Source organism: Leucopleurus acutus (assembly GCF_964270905.1).
Source record: "Leucopleurus acutus genome assembly, chromosome: 16".
Classification (NCBI taxonomy): Eukaryota; Metazoa; Chordata; class Mammalia; order Artiodactyla; family Delphinidae; genus Leucopleurus; species Leucopleurus acutus.
In genome coordinates, this window is record NC_139158.1 from 17,492,610 (window position 1) to 17,506,286 (window position 13,677).

General features: G+C 53.0%; 1 protein-coding gene across 8 annotated transcripts in view; it reads right to left on the reverse strand.

Annotated features, from left to right (window-relative positions):
• Window positions 1-1,473: 1,473 nt before the first annotated feature.
• The window catches only part of IL4R (interleukin 4 receptor), a 42,053-nt gene continuing 29,849 nt past the window's right edge, over window positions 1,474-13,677 (reverse strand). For all 8 annotated transcript variants that reach the window (XM_082856712.1, XM_082856715.1, XM_082856709.1 and 5 more), the window contains exons 7-10: window positions 12,118-12,217; window positions 10,218-10,296; window positions 8,744-8,793; window positions 1,474-7,253 (exon numbers count right to left, since the gene is read on the reverse strand). In XM_082856712.1, the coding sequence (XP_082712838.1) occupies window positions 5,717-7,253; window positions 8,744-8,793; window positions 10,218-10,296; window positions 12,118-12,217 (1,766 nt within the window). In that variant the 3' untranslated portion in view covers window positions 1,474-5,716. The remainder of the gene's footprint in view (window positions 7,254-8,743; window positions 8,794-10,217; window positions 10,297-12,117; window positions 12,218-13,677) is intronic.

The following is a 13,677-nucleotide window of genomic DNA, read 5'->3' on the forward strand; positions in this document are numbered from 1 at the left end:
TCTGGAGGTCTCCTGGGTTCTTCTGAGACCTTCCAGTCTCCGGCCGCGCCCAGCCCCCTTTGGTGCTGCTACCCTGGGGAACCCCTCCTGCTCTCCATACCTCTGGTGCAGACCGGCGAGGGGCGCTGGGAAACTCACGCGGCCAGCATCTCGCTCCGCCCACACCTGCCGCCTACTTCCTACTTGGTGGGGCGGTCCCCCGCTGGTCCCACCCGATCCATTAGACCCCGCCCCTCAGTAGCTCTGGGGCAAACGTTTGATGCAACCTGTCCCTCCTCTCTCCTTTCATCTCTTCGGACCCTATCCTCTCTCCTCCACGCTGAGGCAATTGCTAAAGTTGTACCTTGGACTGTAATGATCTAGCCCTGTCCTCCTGTCCAATACCAATAATGTAATCACTAGCCACTTGGGGCTATTTAAAATTTGGGGGGGGCTGTTTCAATTTAAATGTTAATTCAATAAAATTAAAAAATCAGTTCCTCCGTCACACTAACCATATTTCAAGTGTGTAATAGCCACACATGGCTAGTGCTACGGTATTGGACAACGTGAAAGCTCTCCATCACAGCAAAAATTCCTGTTGGATAGCGTTATTCCGGACACTCATTTGTCTTGCTATAAACCCCTTCCTAATGTAACAGAGCGGGACCTTCTGGGGCCTTCTGGGGACAGACCCCTCCCCTGTATCCTCTGCTGTAGCTCCACTATGAGGTATTGATATCTAGATAATAGCATCTGATGCACATTTCCTCAGTTGTTTTTACAGATGCTAAAACCACCACTAAATGGAAGAAAGTTAACTGCTTGATACTGATGACCCCAGACCTGGCGCCTAACAATTGATACCTCACCATCAACCAATCAGAAAACCGTGCACGAGCTGATCACACACCCTGTGACGCCCCCGCCTCGCCCCCCCCCCCCGCCCCCCGGCTCACCTGGCCTTTAAAAATGCTTTGCTGAAGCCCTCTGGGGAGTTCGGGGTTGAGTACAAGCCATCCACTCCCCTTGCACGGCCCTGCAATAAACCTTTCTCTGCTCCAAACTCCGACATTTTGGTTTGTTGGTCTCACTGTGTGTCCGGCACATGAACTTGCATTTGGTAACACTAAGATTGTTCCTTGAACCAATGTTCTCTCTCTTTTTTTCTGATTCCCTCCCTAAAAATCTAAAATAAAACTTTGATCCACTTTCATAATTTGAGAAATTTATTTTTGTTTTAACAATTGCTGTCAGGGAGTAATTATATTTGAATGAAGGAGTGACTCGCCAGGCTTAGTCTGGGGAAGCCCTGACCTTGAAGGCGTAGGCAGAAGCCAGAGAGCATGGGGCACTGAGGCGGGCATGAGCTGGGGATCTCCCATGTCAGGATCAACTAATGGCAGTGGGAGTCATCAGGGGCTTACCAGGGAGATCTGGAGTGTCTACTGAAAAAAAACAAAACAAAAAAAAGCACACCGTAAAAGCTGAGAATTATGTTTTATTCAGGGACATTACTGAGAACTATATAGCCTGGGATACAGCCTCTCAGCGCTCTGAGGAACTGCTCCGAAGAGGTAAGAGAGCAGCCTGGATCTATAGGAGTTTTTGCTGAAACAAAACAAAACATGTAGTAGCACGTCGAAAGATTATTGCTAATCACAAGAAAAAGCAGACATCTCAAGTTAATGATCTTAGTGCTTTTCTGTGTTTGGGAAGATGCGAGAGTCCGGGCATCTTAACTGTCTAGGGCGCGTATCCTGTTTTTCTCCCGAATTCCCTTCGGGGCTCACTGTGCTGGGGCAGCTGCAGTGGCTGAAGGCTTGATGGCGGGCACTATGTTTGTGATGACACCATTCTTTGTTGACTGAAACGGCAGGCAACATTCTGTTTATTTGTTTGGTTTTGGTCCACGGGAGGAAGCCCAGAGCAGTCACTGAGGCTGAGAATTCTAGATTTCTAAGCTGGTTGTACCTTTTCACTCTTGTTACCCGTGCCCCCGCCAGGTTGGAGTAAACCCAGGAGATGATGAAGATGATGATAATGTAGACGATCTTCAGGACAACGCTCCAATGCAGATTTTATTATCCTTCTTATTTTACAAATGAAAAAAATGAAGACACAGGCAGGACAAAGGAGACAGAGAGAGCAGAGATGGGGGCTGGGAATTCACACCCCGAAGACCCTTGGGTTCCCTGCCTAACTTGGAGACATGCCTGGGAGGTCAAGATCAGATTTTAAGGGGATTTTTCTTTATCAAAGAAATTCCAAGGAAGACCCTGGCGGCCAGCCACTCCCCTGTGCTAATCAACACATTTCTGGTGGGATTCACTTCACTCCTGAGTGAGAAGAGCAGCAAGGAGGATTTTAACCACCCCCGTCACTATTGTCAGAAGGAACCTTAGTTCTCCACTTCTGCGAGGTGAGAGGGAGTCCTATTGGAGGAACATCTCCAGTGCCTCCACTTCCTCTCCTGGGCTCCTGCTTATAGATGGATTACGTTTGGGACTGGAGAGATTGAAGAGAGATGGGTGTCTATTGGACCATGTTTCTCAGTGGGTGGGGCTAATGTGCATTTAAGCCAAAATATAAATTCCTCACTCCAGTCCCCCATCCTGCCTGACCTTATCTCTCACCACTGTCCCTGGCTCACTGCGCTGTAGCTGATCTTTCTTACTGGGAACACGCCAAACTCCTTGTGCCTCAGGGCCTTTGCACTTGCTCTATCCTCTGCCTGGAATGCTCTTCCTCCAGTCCATCCTGGTTCTTCTAGTCACTGAAGGCTCAGCTCACATGTCACCTCCTTAAAGACCTCTCCACTAACCCCCCCATCTCAGACTCCTATTTTTTCCTTTTGTCTTTTACATTTCTGTCTACCCCACTGAACTGTAGGATCCAAGAGGGAAGGGACTTTGTGTCACTCAGTCTCCTCACATCCAGCACAGTGGCTGGCCCATAGTAAGTTCTCAGTAAACATCAGTGGGATGTGTTTCCCGCTCTCTCCGCTTCCTCCTTCCCTGTGTTAAGATGGAGAAGGGGGTTGGGGAAGCCAGAACGGTGACCTCTCTCCAGCTTCCCTGAACCTGGGAGGGTGGGTTGAAATCCGGATAAGAGATGGGAGCTGTCTCTGCCTAGTTCTCCATTCTAGTTTCCCAAAGCCCCGCGGAGTCTGTAATATGAGCCTCAGCTGACAAGTTGGGTGTCTTCCTCCTAAGGTCCTGGGGATAGAATAAGTCAGTCTCAATTCTGTTGGACTTGCAATCCAACCAGCTCTCCAGCACTCACCCAAATATATTTTCTCGGTTGGCTGCTTGGTTTTTTTAGTTTTTATTTTATTTTTGGCCACCCCGCGAGGCTTGCGGGATCTTAGTTCCCCGACCAGGTATCGAACCTGGGCCACGGCAGTGAAAGCACCGAGTCCTATCCACTGGCTGCTTAGTTTTAAAATTTGATTTTCTGAGATGACCCGCAGGCTAATCAGAGCTGACAATCGAGTCAGTGCCACGCTGTACATGAGGTGGCACACCATGGTGGCCGGGAGCTCTGCAATCAGACCTGGATTCAAATCCTGGCTCCCGGACTTCCCAGCTGTGTGGCCCTAAGCTAAACCTCAACCTCTCTGGGCCTGCTCCCTTATCTGTAAAGTTGGGATAATAACCTGCTCGCTAGAGCTGTGACACAGTCAGCGTACGACACCAAGCAAATTGCTTGGTCCTAACTAGTTATTTTTATTTTAAATTATTATATTTTATTACAAAGAACTCTTGAAGACAAAAGGTCCAGAGGGCTAGTTCAGGTTCTGCCACTCACTGTGTGACGTTGGCAAGTCCCTTTTCCTCTCTAGAGCAGTTTCCCTCATCTGCAAACCGTGGGTGTGGGGTGGTGACTCAGGCAGCTAAAGGGATAGATTTGGGCTCAGCACAAAGGAGGCAGTTCTCACAAACATTAGGCTGCATGTGAGGTAGTGAGGTCCCCATCACCTCTGTAATGTATTACGTAGAATGCCAGAGCAGGAAGGAACCTCAAACAGCCGAGCCCTTCATTTTGCAAGCGTGGCAGTCAGGGTGAGTCAGAGTGATCGCAGACAAAGGAGCTTAAGATCCCCTGCCTGCCTGTCTGAGGCCCACTCCATACACCGACCGCCCAGATGTTAAGCACGGATCATCTACAAAGAGGCTGAGCAACGGCTCAGCTATGGGTCTGCCACTAGCTGTGTGACCTTGGCAAAGGGGCAGCTGCCAATCACAGCCCTGTCCACATCTCCACGTGCCCAAAGCTGCTCCAACACCGCTCCTCCCCCACCCCCCCAGCTCTCAATCGGAGGAATTTTTCCTGGAGCAGCTGGAAGTGCTGGGGAGTTGCCCCTGGCAGCAGCCCTCCACCAATGACAGATGGGAGTTGGTGGACAAACAGCTAGCTCCCCACCTCTAGGCATGCACTGTGCCTGGCTTGCCCAAGCTCCCCCGCGGCGTGAAGCACCTGTTGCCCGTGCTGGCACTCTGTGCGATAACACCTTTTATTGCCTCCTGCCCTTCCCTGACTCCTTTCCCCACTCTCCAAGCAGGGCTTCCTGGGATCGCCACCTATTTCAACAAACTGCAGTTGAATCCTGGTCTCAGGGAAACCCAAGAAGACCGGAAGTTACTTAACCTTTTGGGTTGGTCTCAGTACCTCTGGATGGGAGGATTCTATGAGTTAATAGAGATAAAGCACTCGCAACAGTGCCTGGCAGTATGTTTGTTTAATAAATGGGGTGGGGAGGGTGGGGAAGGAGGTAAAGAACCTTTATTTATACAAAACTCCATCCCCTCCCATTCTACCCTCCTCAGCAAACACAAACACCAGGTGATGAAACAATTTTTGAGATGCACACAAACAATGCACATCACTCAACCTGAGGTCGGGGCCGAGGTGCAGGCGACGTGCCTGGTGTCGGCATCTTGGACGCCCAGCTCGCTGGATCAGGAGACCTGAGCCACTCCCTCTGAACCACCGATGCCAGCAACGGCACGCATGGGGGCACACACCGGCCCCAAGGTCACCAGGCATGCTTGTTCTGGGGATCCAGTGGTTAACAGGAACCCCCAACCTTACAGCTGTGTGGGAAGCTGGCAGCATGCCGTCACTGCTCGGTAATCACAATTTTTCGTGTCCTCGTTAACTCCACTTGACTAAGCGCCCCTCCGCAGCTCAGGCTCTGCTGCCAGTGTCAACCTCTGTTAAACGAACAGGCGTCTCTGGGCAAATGACCACCCTTTCTGGACCTCAGTTTCCCAAGGCCTCCCAAGTCATTCTCCCATTGGCTTGGTTAGCTTCTAGGCTCAGCATCCGATCCAGTGAGATGGTGGCAGCTAACCCCAGGCCTGGGCAAGACACGAGTAACAGAGCAACTCGGTGGACAAAACACACCTTGAGCGTGACAGCGATAGTCCACTGGGGCAGCTGTGGACCCGTGAAATGACCAACAGCTCATTCACAAGCCAAGGCGCCCGGGAACCTCCTGATCCGTGCAGGTGCCTCCACTCCCATGGGACGTGGCGAGCCCGGGCCAACGTTGGGAGCCGGGGACGGCCGGTCTCCGTAGCCCCAGTGTTGGACAACTTCACCACTTCATAGCAGGGTTCCCTGAGTCTTTCGGAACCCTGCCAGCCGGGCTGCCTTCTGGAGGGAGGCATTTCGCAGTCATGGGTAAGGCCCAGTCCTCGCTTGTAGACTCCAGCAAGAAGTGGGCACGCACCTAGGAAGCGTCCGTGCACGTGGGCCCTGGGGAGAGCATGGCCACCACCGTGGAGGTCTGGCTTGAGCTCTGAGCATTGTTGGGGGCAGTTTGGAAGAACAGGGGGAACTTACCCTCCTCTGAGACACCCAAGGGTGCTAGGGAGGCCGGAGAGAGGCTGGCCTCCAATGGAGCCCCACCGAGCTGGGTGTCCAGGGCCCTCAGGGGGCTCACCAGGGGTGAGGACCCGTCCCCACGGCAGCAGCCACAGCAGGGGCTGGCCTCTATGTGGGCCTTGCCACGTTCCTCCTGGCCGTGGCATTGCTTCAGGTGGCCACACAGGTGGCAGGTGAGGGCTGAGTAGACAATGCCATTGCCCAGGTCATCCCCGAGGGGGTCTGTGGTCGGCTCCGGGGATAGCAGGGCCTTCTGGCTGTCTTGTTCCTTGACCACTGGCTCCAAACCAGGGCACTCTGGGGTGCTGCCTGGGAGGAGTGAGTCCTGAGGGCTGCGAGCGGGCTCCACGTCCAGTCCAAAGGTGAACAGGGGGACGGGGACTGGGGCAGGGGCTCTGGGGCAGCCAGCAGTGAGGCTCTGGAAGGGCTTGTAGCCCCCCTCCCCACTGCTGGGCTCAAGCCCAGATGTCCCCGGGCAGCTAGCGGTGCCAGTGAGCACGCTGGAGAAGGCCTTGTAGCCAGCCTCTCCGCAAGGGCCAAAGCCCTCCAGCCCGCTGTCCCGGGCGCCGCCCTGCTTCACCGCCTGCACAAACTCCCGGTAGCCACTGCTGGGGGCCGAGGCGGGGCCCGGGGCTGCCCTGCACTGGAGGACGCTCTGGCGCAGGATCTGCTCCCACGTTTCTGGCTCAGGCTGGGGGGCGGCGGGGATGCCGGGGTCCACTTCCCCCAGGTGTTCGGCCAGCTGTGGGTCTGAGTCAAGCTCTCCAGGGCCTGAGGACTGGCTCAGGATGGTGCTGAAGCTGCGGTAAGTGGGGTTGTCTGCGATGACGCTGGGCATCTCTGGGAAAGCCAGCCTGGCTGGGCTCTGGGTTGGAGGACTTGACTCTGGGTTCAAAGGCTCCTTGTCCTCAGACGATGCCTCCTGGGGCCCCACACTTGGGGACGTGGCCCAGGGCCTCTGAACACTTGGATTTTCTAAAGGTGGAAGAAGGCAGGACTCCTCCAAGCCCTGTGGGCTAAAGCCCCCATCCTCGCCCCCGAGAAGGTCCAGGAACAGGCTCTCTGTCAGCCGGGCTGCGATGCCCTCCCTGCCCTCCTGGAAGCTGCCCCCACTGCTGTCAGGTGATGGGCAGAAGCTCCCTTTATCTTCCTCCACTTCCTCTTCTTCATTCTCCACTTGGGCCTCAAACAGCTCCACGCACCGAACCAAGCTGATGCTCTCTGGCCAGAGGATTGTCTTGTTGACCTCCATGGGGTGCCATGCTACTTTTCCAGGACACTGGAAAGGCTCATTTCTAGCAGCCTTGGAGGAATCTTCATCCCTTTCCATGCCATGCTCCAGTAAACAGGGCAGAAGCTTGGCAAGACAAGTCTTCCAGTGTCTACAAGAGCAAAGTTCGATCAGGGTTCAGTTTCTCCACTTGAAAAATCTCCTATTCATCCTTCAAAGCCCAGCTCAAAATCACCCTGGACTGATGTTGAGACAGGCTGGGACTCAGGACCCTTTGCTGTAGTGCTACAATGCTTGCAAGTGGACAAACCTCACCTCCAGCAACAAAATACAAAGAAACTATATGGGACTAAAAAAAACTGGCTGCAATCGCAGTTGGGGCTTGTACAAAAGATACAGAAAGGCCAAAAAGCGCAACTGCCACTTCTGAAGAGCCAGGAGCAAAACCAGGGTACTGCGCATGCTGCCTGCACTTCACACCACCAGAGGGGTGGGCAGAACACCTAAGCCACCCCTCCGGCCCAATCCCTGGACACACCCCTACCCTCACCCCATATAGGAACCAGCTCGCCTGCGCCCCTCGGGGAGTGGGCAAGAGAACCTGCTACTTGTTCTCCAACACCCCCCAGCCCCTCACCCACCCCGCCCCGCCCCATTGCAGCAGGGGCCCCAGTAAAGCCTTGCCTGCATTTCTTGTCTGGCATCTAGTCAATTTCTCTTGACTAGGGAAGGCCGAGAACCCTGGTGGGTATCAATGTCTACCTGTTGCAAACACACTTCCAGACTTTATAATCAATAATCTATCAGTCCACCCTCACTACTAGATTGGGAACTCCTTGAAGGCAGGGCCTGTGTCTTACTTTGGGATTTCTGGAGCCTGGCATATAATACAAACTCAATCTATTGAATAAGGAGAAGTCTTTGTCAGGGATGATGGTACTTAAAATACCTATCAGGGGTAGGATAGGGAGGGTGGGAGGGAGACACAAGAGGGAGCGGATATGGGGATATATGTATATATATAGCTGATTCACTTTGTTATACAGCAGAAACTGATACAACATTGTAAAGCAATTATATTCCAATAAAGATGTTAAAAAAATAAATAAATAAAAATAAAATACCTATCAACACCATAGCATAAGTAAGGGCCAATTAGAATGGCTGGGGAGTCCTAGGGCTGGGGCAGCATCCTGGAGTCCCCTGCTGTGCTAGGTATAAACCCTTCAGTTATTGGATTGTGGGTAGGTTCAAGGGGCCCTGAAAGAGGGGCTAAGGAGGCCAGGTGGCATATTCAAGGGTCCAGGATAGTGGTATCTGCCCACCAGTATGCCACTATGTCAACAGTTTAACAAGTGGTACAGCTGCCCTGCTTGTTACCCCCATCAGGCTTGCTCAGGACAGACTGGGCATCCCAAGGGGGTTCAGTATGTACCTGACCCCCAGTGAAACTCAGGGGACTCAGCCAGCAGCTGACCTACCCAGACCACCCCCTCCCCCTGCTATCCCTTGAAGTCTAGTGTCACAGGACAAGTGCTGAACAACAAGGAAGATAAGGCAGACTCTCAAGATGGGGCCCACCACCCCAATTCCATCCCCTTCCAAATCCACATAGGCGATGACCCAAGTTCATATACATACGGGCACTTGGCTGGTTCCTGGCCTTGGGACCGCTTCCCCCACAGTGACACCTAAAACATAGAGACAGCCAGTGACACAGAGCCGAGAGGCCTGCCGGCCCAGCCTATCGTCCAGCAATGCTCAGCACGTGTTTGCCGTGAGAAGACTTTAAGTCTTGACATCACACAGGTCTGAGGTCTGATCAGGTCACTCCCCCTCTCTGAGCCTCAGTTTTCTGAGAATTAAGGAGGCTGCACTATTAAGTTGCTGTGGCTGATGGCAAAAATGGCCACAGTCTCTGAAGCTCCTCCTATCCCTGAACCTGGCATGGCTGTGTGACTTGCTTTGACCAATAGCATGTGGTGGAAGTGATACTGTGCTAACTGGGTCAGCCTGCTGAAGGATGACAGACACATCCATGGCTTAGTAACCTCCATGGCCCCAGATGTGTCAGCCACCTGCCAGACCTGCGAGTGAGGCCACTGGTACAGGCCCAGCCAAACCCAGGATCCTTCCACCCCCACTGCTGAGCAGAGCCCAACCACAGACTTGCAGAAGCAAGAGCTACGTAAGTGGCTACTGTTTTAACTTTCTAAATTTTGGGATGATTTGTTACACAGCAAAATCTAACTGATACATAAACGACACTATGTGCAGGATGCTGTAATATACACTTCATGTGTGGATTGTCTTGGTGAATTCCAACACCAGCCCTGTTATAACCACTGCTATAACCCACACAAGAAAACTGAGGCTCAGAGAAGTTAAGCAACTTGTTAAGTCTAACCTGCAGCTAAGTGGCAGAGCCAGGGTTCAAAGCCAGTACCACTGGACTCCAGAGCCTGCTACAGGCTCTCTCCCTGGAGAATTGAGGACACTCAGACCTTCTGTTCTAGACGGGACCTGTATCCCCGCCTCCCCCTGTCCTAGAGAAGCCTGATGGCACTAAGGCAAACCCCACCTGGCCATCGCATTGGGGAAGCTGACCCCACCCGTAGCTCAGGGGTGGCCACCTGGTTGGTCTCAAGTATTCCCACTCCCTACAAGTGAGTGGTTTAGGAAAGAGGCTGTGATGTAATTCAAGCCAACGAGAATGGAGAGATTTGCTAGTGTTTTGGGGGGCAGTTTCCTGCTCCTAAGAGGAATATACAGAAAGCCTGTCCCCTTCTCCCTCTCCTTTTGGCCTCCTGCTCTGGTACAGGTACCTTGCCAAGAGATGACAGGCCGATGACCTCAGGGATCATCTCCTCCCAAGGGAGGGAAAAAACCAACCCCAGAGGAACCCCTGTCTCCCACCCAGGCTGAAAGAACAGTCATGGAAGCCAAAGGGAAGGGAGTGAAAGCCTCTAGCTGCTGACTCAACCTACCCTGAAACCTTCCTGACTTCCCATGTGCAACCCCAAAAGCCAAGAAATATCCTGAACATCCCAGACATCTTGAGTCGTATTTCCCTGTACACGTAGTGCACAGCATCCTTACCAACCCCCTCTCCTACCTGAGAATCCTGGATGACAACAGCCACGAGGGGGCTGTGGGCTGGGTTGGGAATTTGGTCCCACCATTCTTTCTTAATCCTGAAAAAGAAAAGGACAAGATGTTGGTCCCTGTATCACTAACAGGTTGACGTTCCTCCCATAAAAATTATCATAGTCACCAAGACTTATCAGGGGTCAGAGATCATGTCGATAGGTTTTTTGGCTGTCTCACCCTCACTCCGTGAAACAGGTTCTACTGCTAACCCCACTCTACCGATGAGGAGACTGAGGCCCAGGGAGGTGAAGTGACAGCTGGTGGGCAGAAGAGCCGGGTTTGGGCTCCAGCATCCTGCTACCCAGAGTGGAGTTCCTAATGTGGCCGCCTCTGCTCCAGAGGGAACAAGTTCCCGGGAATCAGGAGACACTCAAGCTGCAGAGAGAGAATTCTGGGTTTCCCCTTCAACAACCTTTACTCTGGAGCAGCTGAGGATAAGGTGCTGGGGAGAGGTCTGGGATGGCCCGAGAGGCTGAGGTATTCCTTCTCCCTTCCTGGGTCAGCCTGGAGCCACGGAGCGTCAGTGCTGGGAGGGAAGGTCCTCAGACACCCCCTGGATTAGCCTCCACCCACTCCACTCAGTCAGTTAACACACATTTATTGAGTACCTACTATGTACCACTCACTGTGCCAGGCCTCGGGGACACACAGTGAACAAGACAGGCAAAAACCCTGCAGAAATGATTATGTGACATCATTCATTCCTGGCGATAAGTGCCAGGAATAAAAATAAAGAAGATAGGGACTAGAGAGGAATAGTGTGATCCAGGAAGGCCTCCCTGAGGAGGTGACTTCTGAGAGGCAACTGTAGGTGGAGGAGGAGTTGGTCTCGGTGATGCCTGGTAAAAGGGCTTTCCAGGCAGAGAGCACAGCGAGTGCAAAGGCTCCAAGGGAAGATCTTGCTTGGGGCGTTCGAAGAACAGCAAGGTTGGAGCACTGGAACACAGTGAGTAGGGGTAGGGAAGACAGACGAGGGGGAAACTGAGGCTCAGAGAAGGAGAAAGACCAGCCCAGGGGGGCTCAGAGGCATCAGCAACAGACGTGGAGAGGGGACCTTGCATTCCCTACACACCTACTGTGTGCCCGGCAGAGTACAGACCCTTGCTCACATCAATCCTCAACCATCGCCATCCTTAAGTGGTCAACTGGGGCCCGCTCGTCCCATTTCAGAGGTGGGAGGACTGAGACTCTGAGACTCCATGATTCCAAGGGCTCAAGCTCACTGGAAACAAGGCTCCTTTTGTCTCCCTACACCGAGTGATCGGGGAGTCCCTTAGGACTCTTGGGACTGATGAAATAGGGACCCAAGGCTGAACAGAGGTTCAGAAACTTGGTCACACAGCTACGAAGCAGCAAGGCTAGGATCTGAACCCAGGTCTGACTCTGCAGGACAATCATCGAGAATTCCTCTGTCTATTGCCACGTGCCTTCAAGGGTCTGGGCCATACCCTGGGCACGATCCATCTCACTTCTGCCAAAGGAAGGCCCTGCCCCCAGCTCCCGCCCTGGCCAGCTCCTTTCCCCTAGTCAGGTCTCAGCTCAAACACCTCGTCAGAGGGGCCCGCACTGGCCTCCCCATCCAAAACAGGCCCTGGAGCATTTCACCCCCTCGTCCTGGCATGTCTCCTTCAGCGCAAGGATCACTATGGAAAACAGCCATGGTTACTTTTGGTGGCCTGGCATCTTGTGCCTCCCCAAGGACACAGGGTCCCTGTCGGTCTCAGTGCCTCGCACATAGTAGCTGCTCAATAAATATCTACCGTTGAATGAAAGGGCTGCAAGCTGACAGATCAGAGGGGAAATTCCCACCCACTCCACACCACAGGGGGCTGGCTTGGCAGCCTCCTGCACAGCTCAGGACTCACTTGATGATGCTGACATAGCAGGACAGGCAGACAGCCAGGATGACGACGCAGGAGATGCTGACGCCCAGCGGGAGGCGCTGCTCCAAGGTCGCCTCGTAGTCTGGAAGTGGAGGGAAGCCATGAGCTTGCGTCGCGCTGCGTCCAGCCTGGTCTCCGTTTCCCAGAGCAGGAGACCGAGGCCTCGTGAAAGCATCCTCCAAGACTCTGCGTGAGCTGGCCGCTGCATCCCCTCCTACTCCCCTCTCTTGCACATGGAGCCCTCGCCACATCGGCCTCCTTGCTGTCCCCTGTTCCTCCAAATCTCGGGGCCACCTCAGGATCTTGAACGTGCTGCTTTCTCTTTTTTGAAATAAGTGAGGTCAAGGGCAGAGACTCTGGAGCTGGACGGGCCCAGTTCGAAGCCTGACTCTGTCATATACTAGCTGGCGACCCAGGACAAGCCCCTCACTCACTCTGTACCTTGGTTTCCTCTCTGTACAACGGGGTTAATAACTACTTAACTCATAGGGCTGTTCTGAGGATTGTACGATTGAATATGCACTTGATGCCGTGCCCGCACGTCCATTCACACAGCTGGCCCCTCTCCTTGCTCACTGTCAGGTCCCAAAAGTTCTCCCTCACACCCTCTCCACTGTTGCCTCCTCCCATCCCTTTCCCCTGCTTTATTTCCTTCCCAGAATTACTGTCCTCGGGATCTAGATCCCATTTATATTTTTGTTTACTTGTTTATTTCCTGTCTCCCCCTCTAGAATGTCAGTTCCACAAGAACAGGGATTTTTGCCTATTTTGTTCACCACTAGGCCAGCACGTAGTAGGAGCTCAAGAAATATCTGTGGAAATAATGAGTGTCCAGCACATGGTATCTGTCCCATACAAGTTATTTCCCTTCCCTTCTCCAGGTTAAAGGAAGAATCAAATCAATTTGACAAAACTTTCCTAAGCACTTACTGTGTGCTTGGCACCATGCTGGGCAATGGAGATATAGACACAGAGCAGATACTACCCATAGAGCTCACAGCCCGGAGTGGGAGACAGGTGGTCAAGAGGCATCCATGGAACAGGATAGGCGATGCTGAGAGGGGCGTGTGGTGGGTTGGGTTGAGGTACCTGCCAATCATCACTGTGCCCAGCACTTTGAAGAATCCTTCCTTCTCCCCATTGTACGGATGATGCCCGAGGCAGCCTCCACCACGCAACAGCTATCTCCCCTTCTTCTTTGCTAGGCTGCAATGTGCCCACCCTGAGGTTTGGGCCAATCATGGGCCAAAACTAGTCCCCTTTTCAGACATTTCAGTTCCCAGCCTCCCTTGCAGTTGGGAGAGGCCACGTGACAGTCCTGAACAATGAAAGGCAAGGGAAAGGCCACCAGGGCTGGAAATGTTTTTGTTTCATGATAAAAGATGCACGGGATACACTCCTTGTGGCAGACTTCCATTTCCTTTGGGTCTTGGGCATGAGGGTGTGTGCAGCAGACAACTTGGGGCCATGAGGTGACAAGGGTAAGGATAAAACGCTACCATGCTAGGGATGGCAGAGGGAAAGAAAAGACTCTGGGGTGAT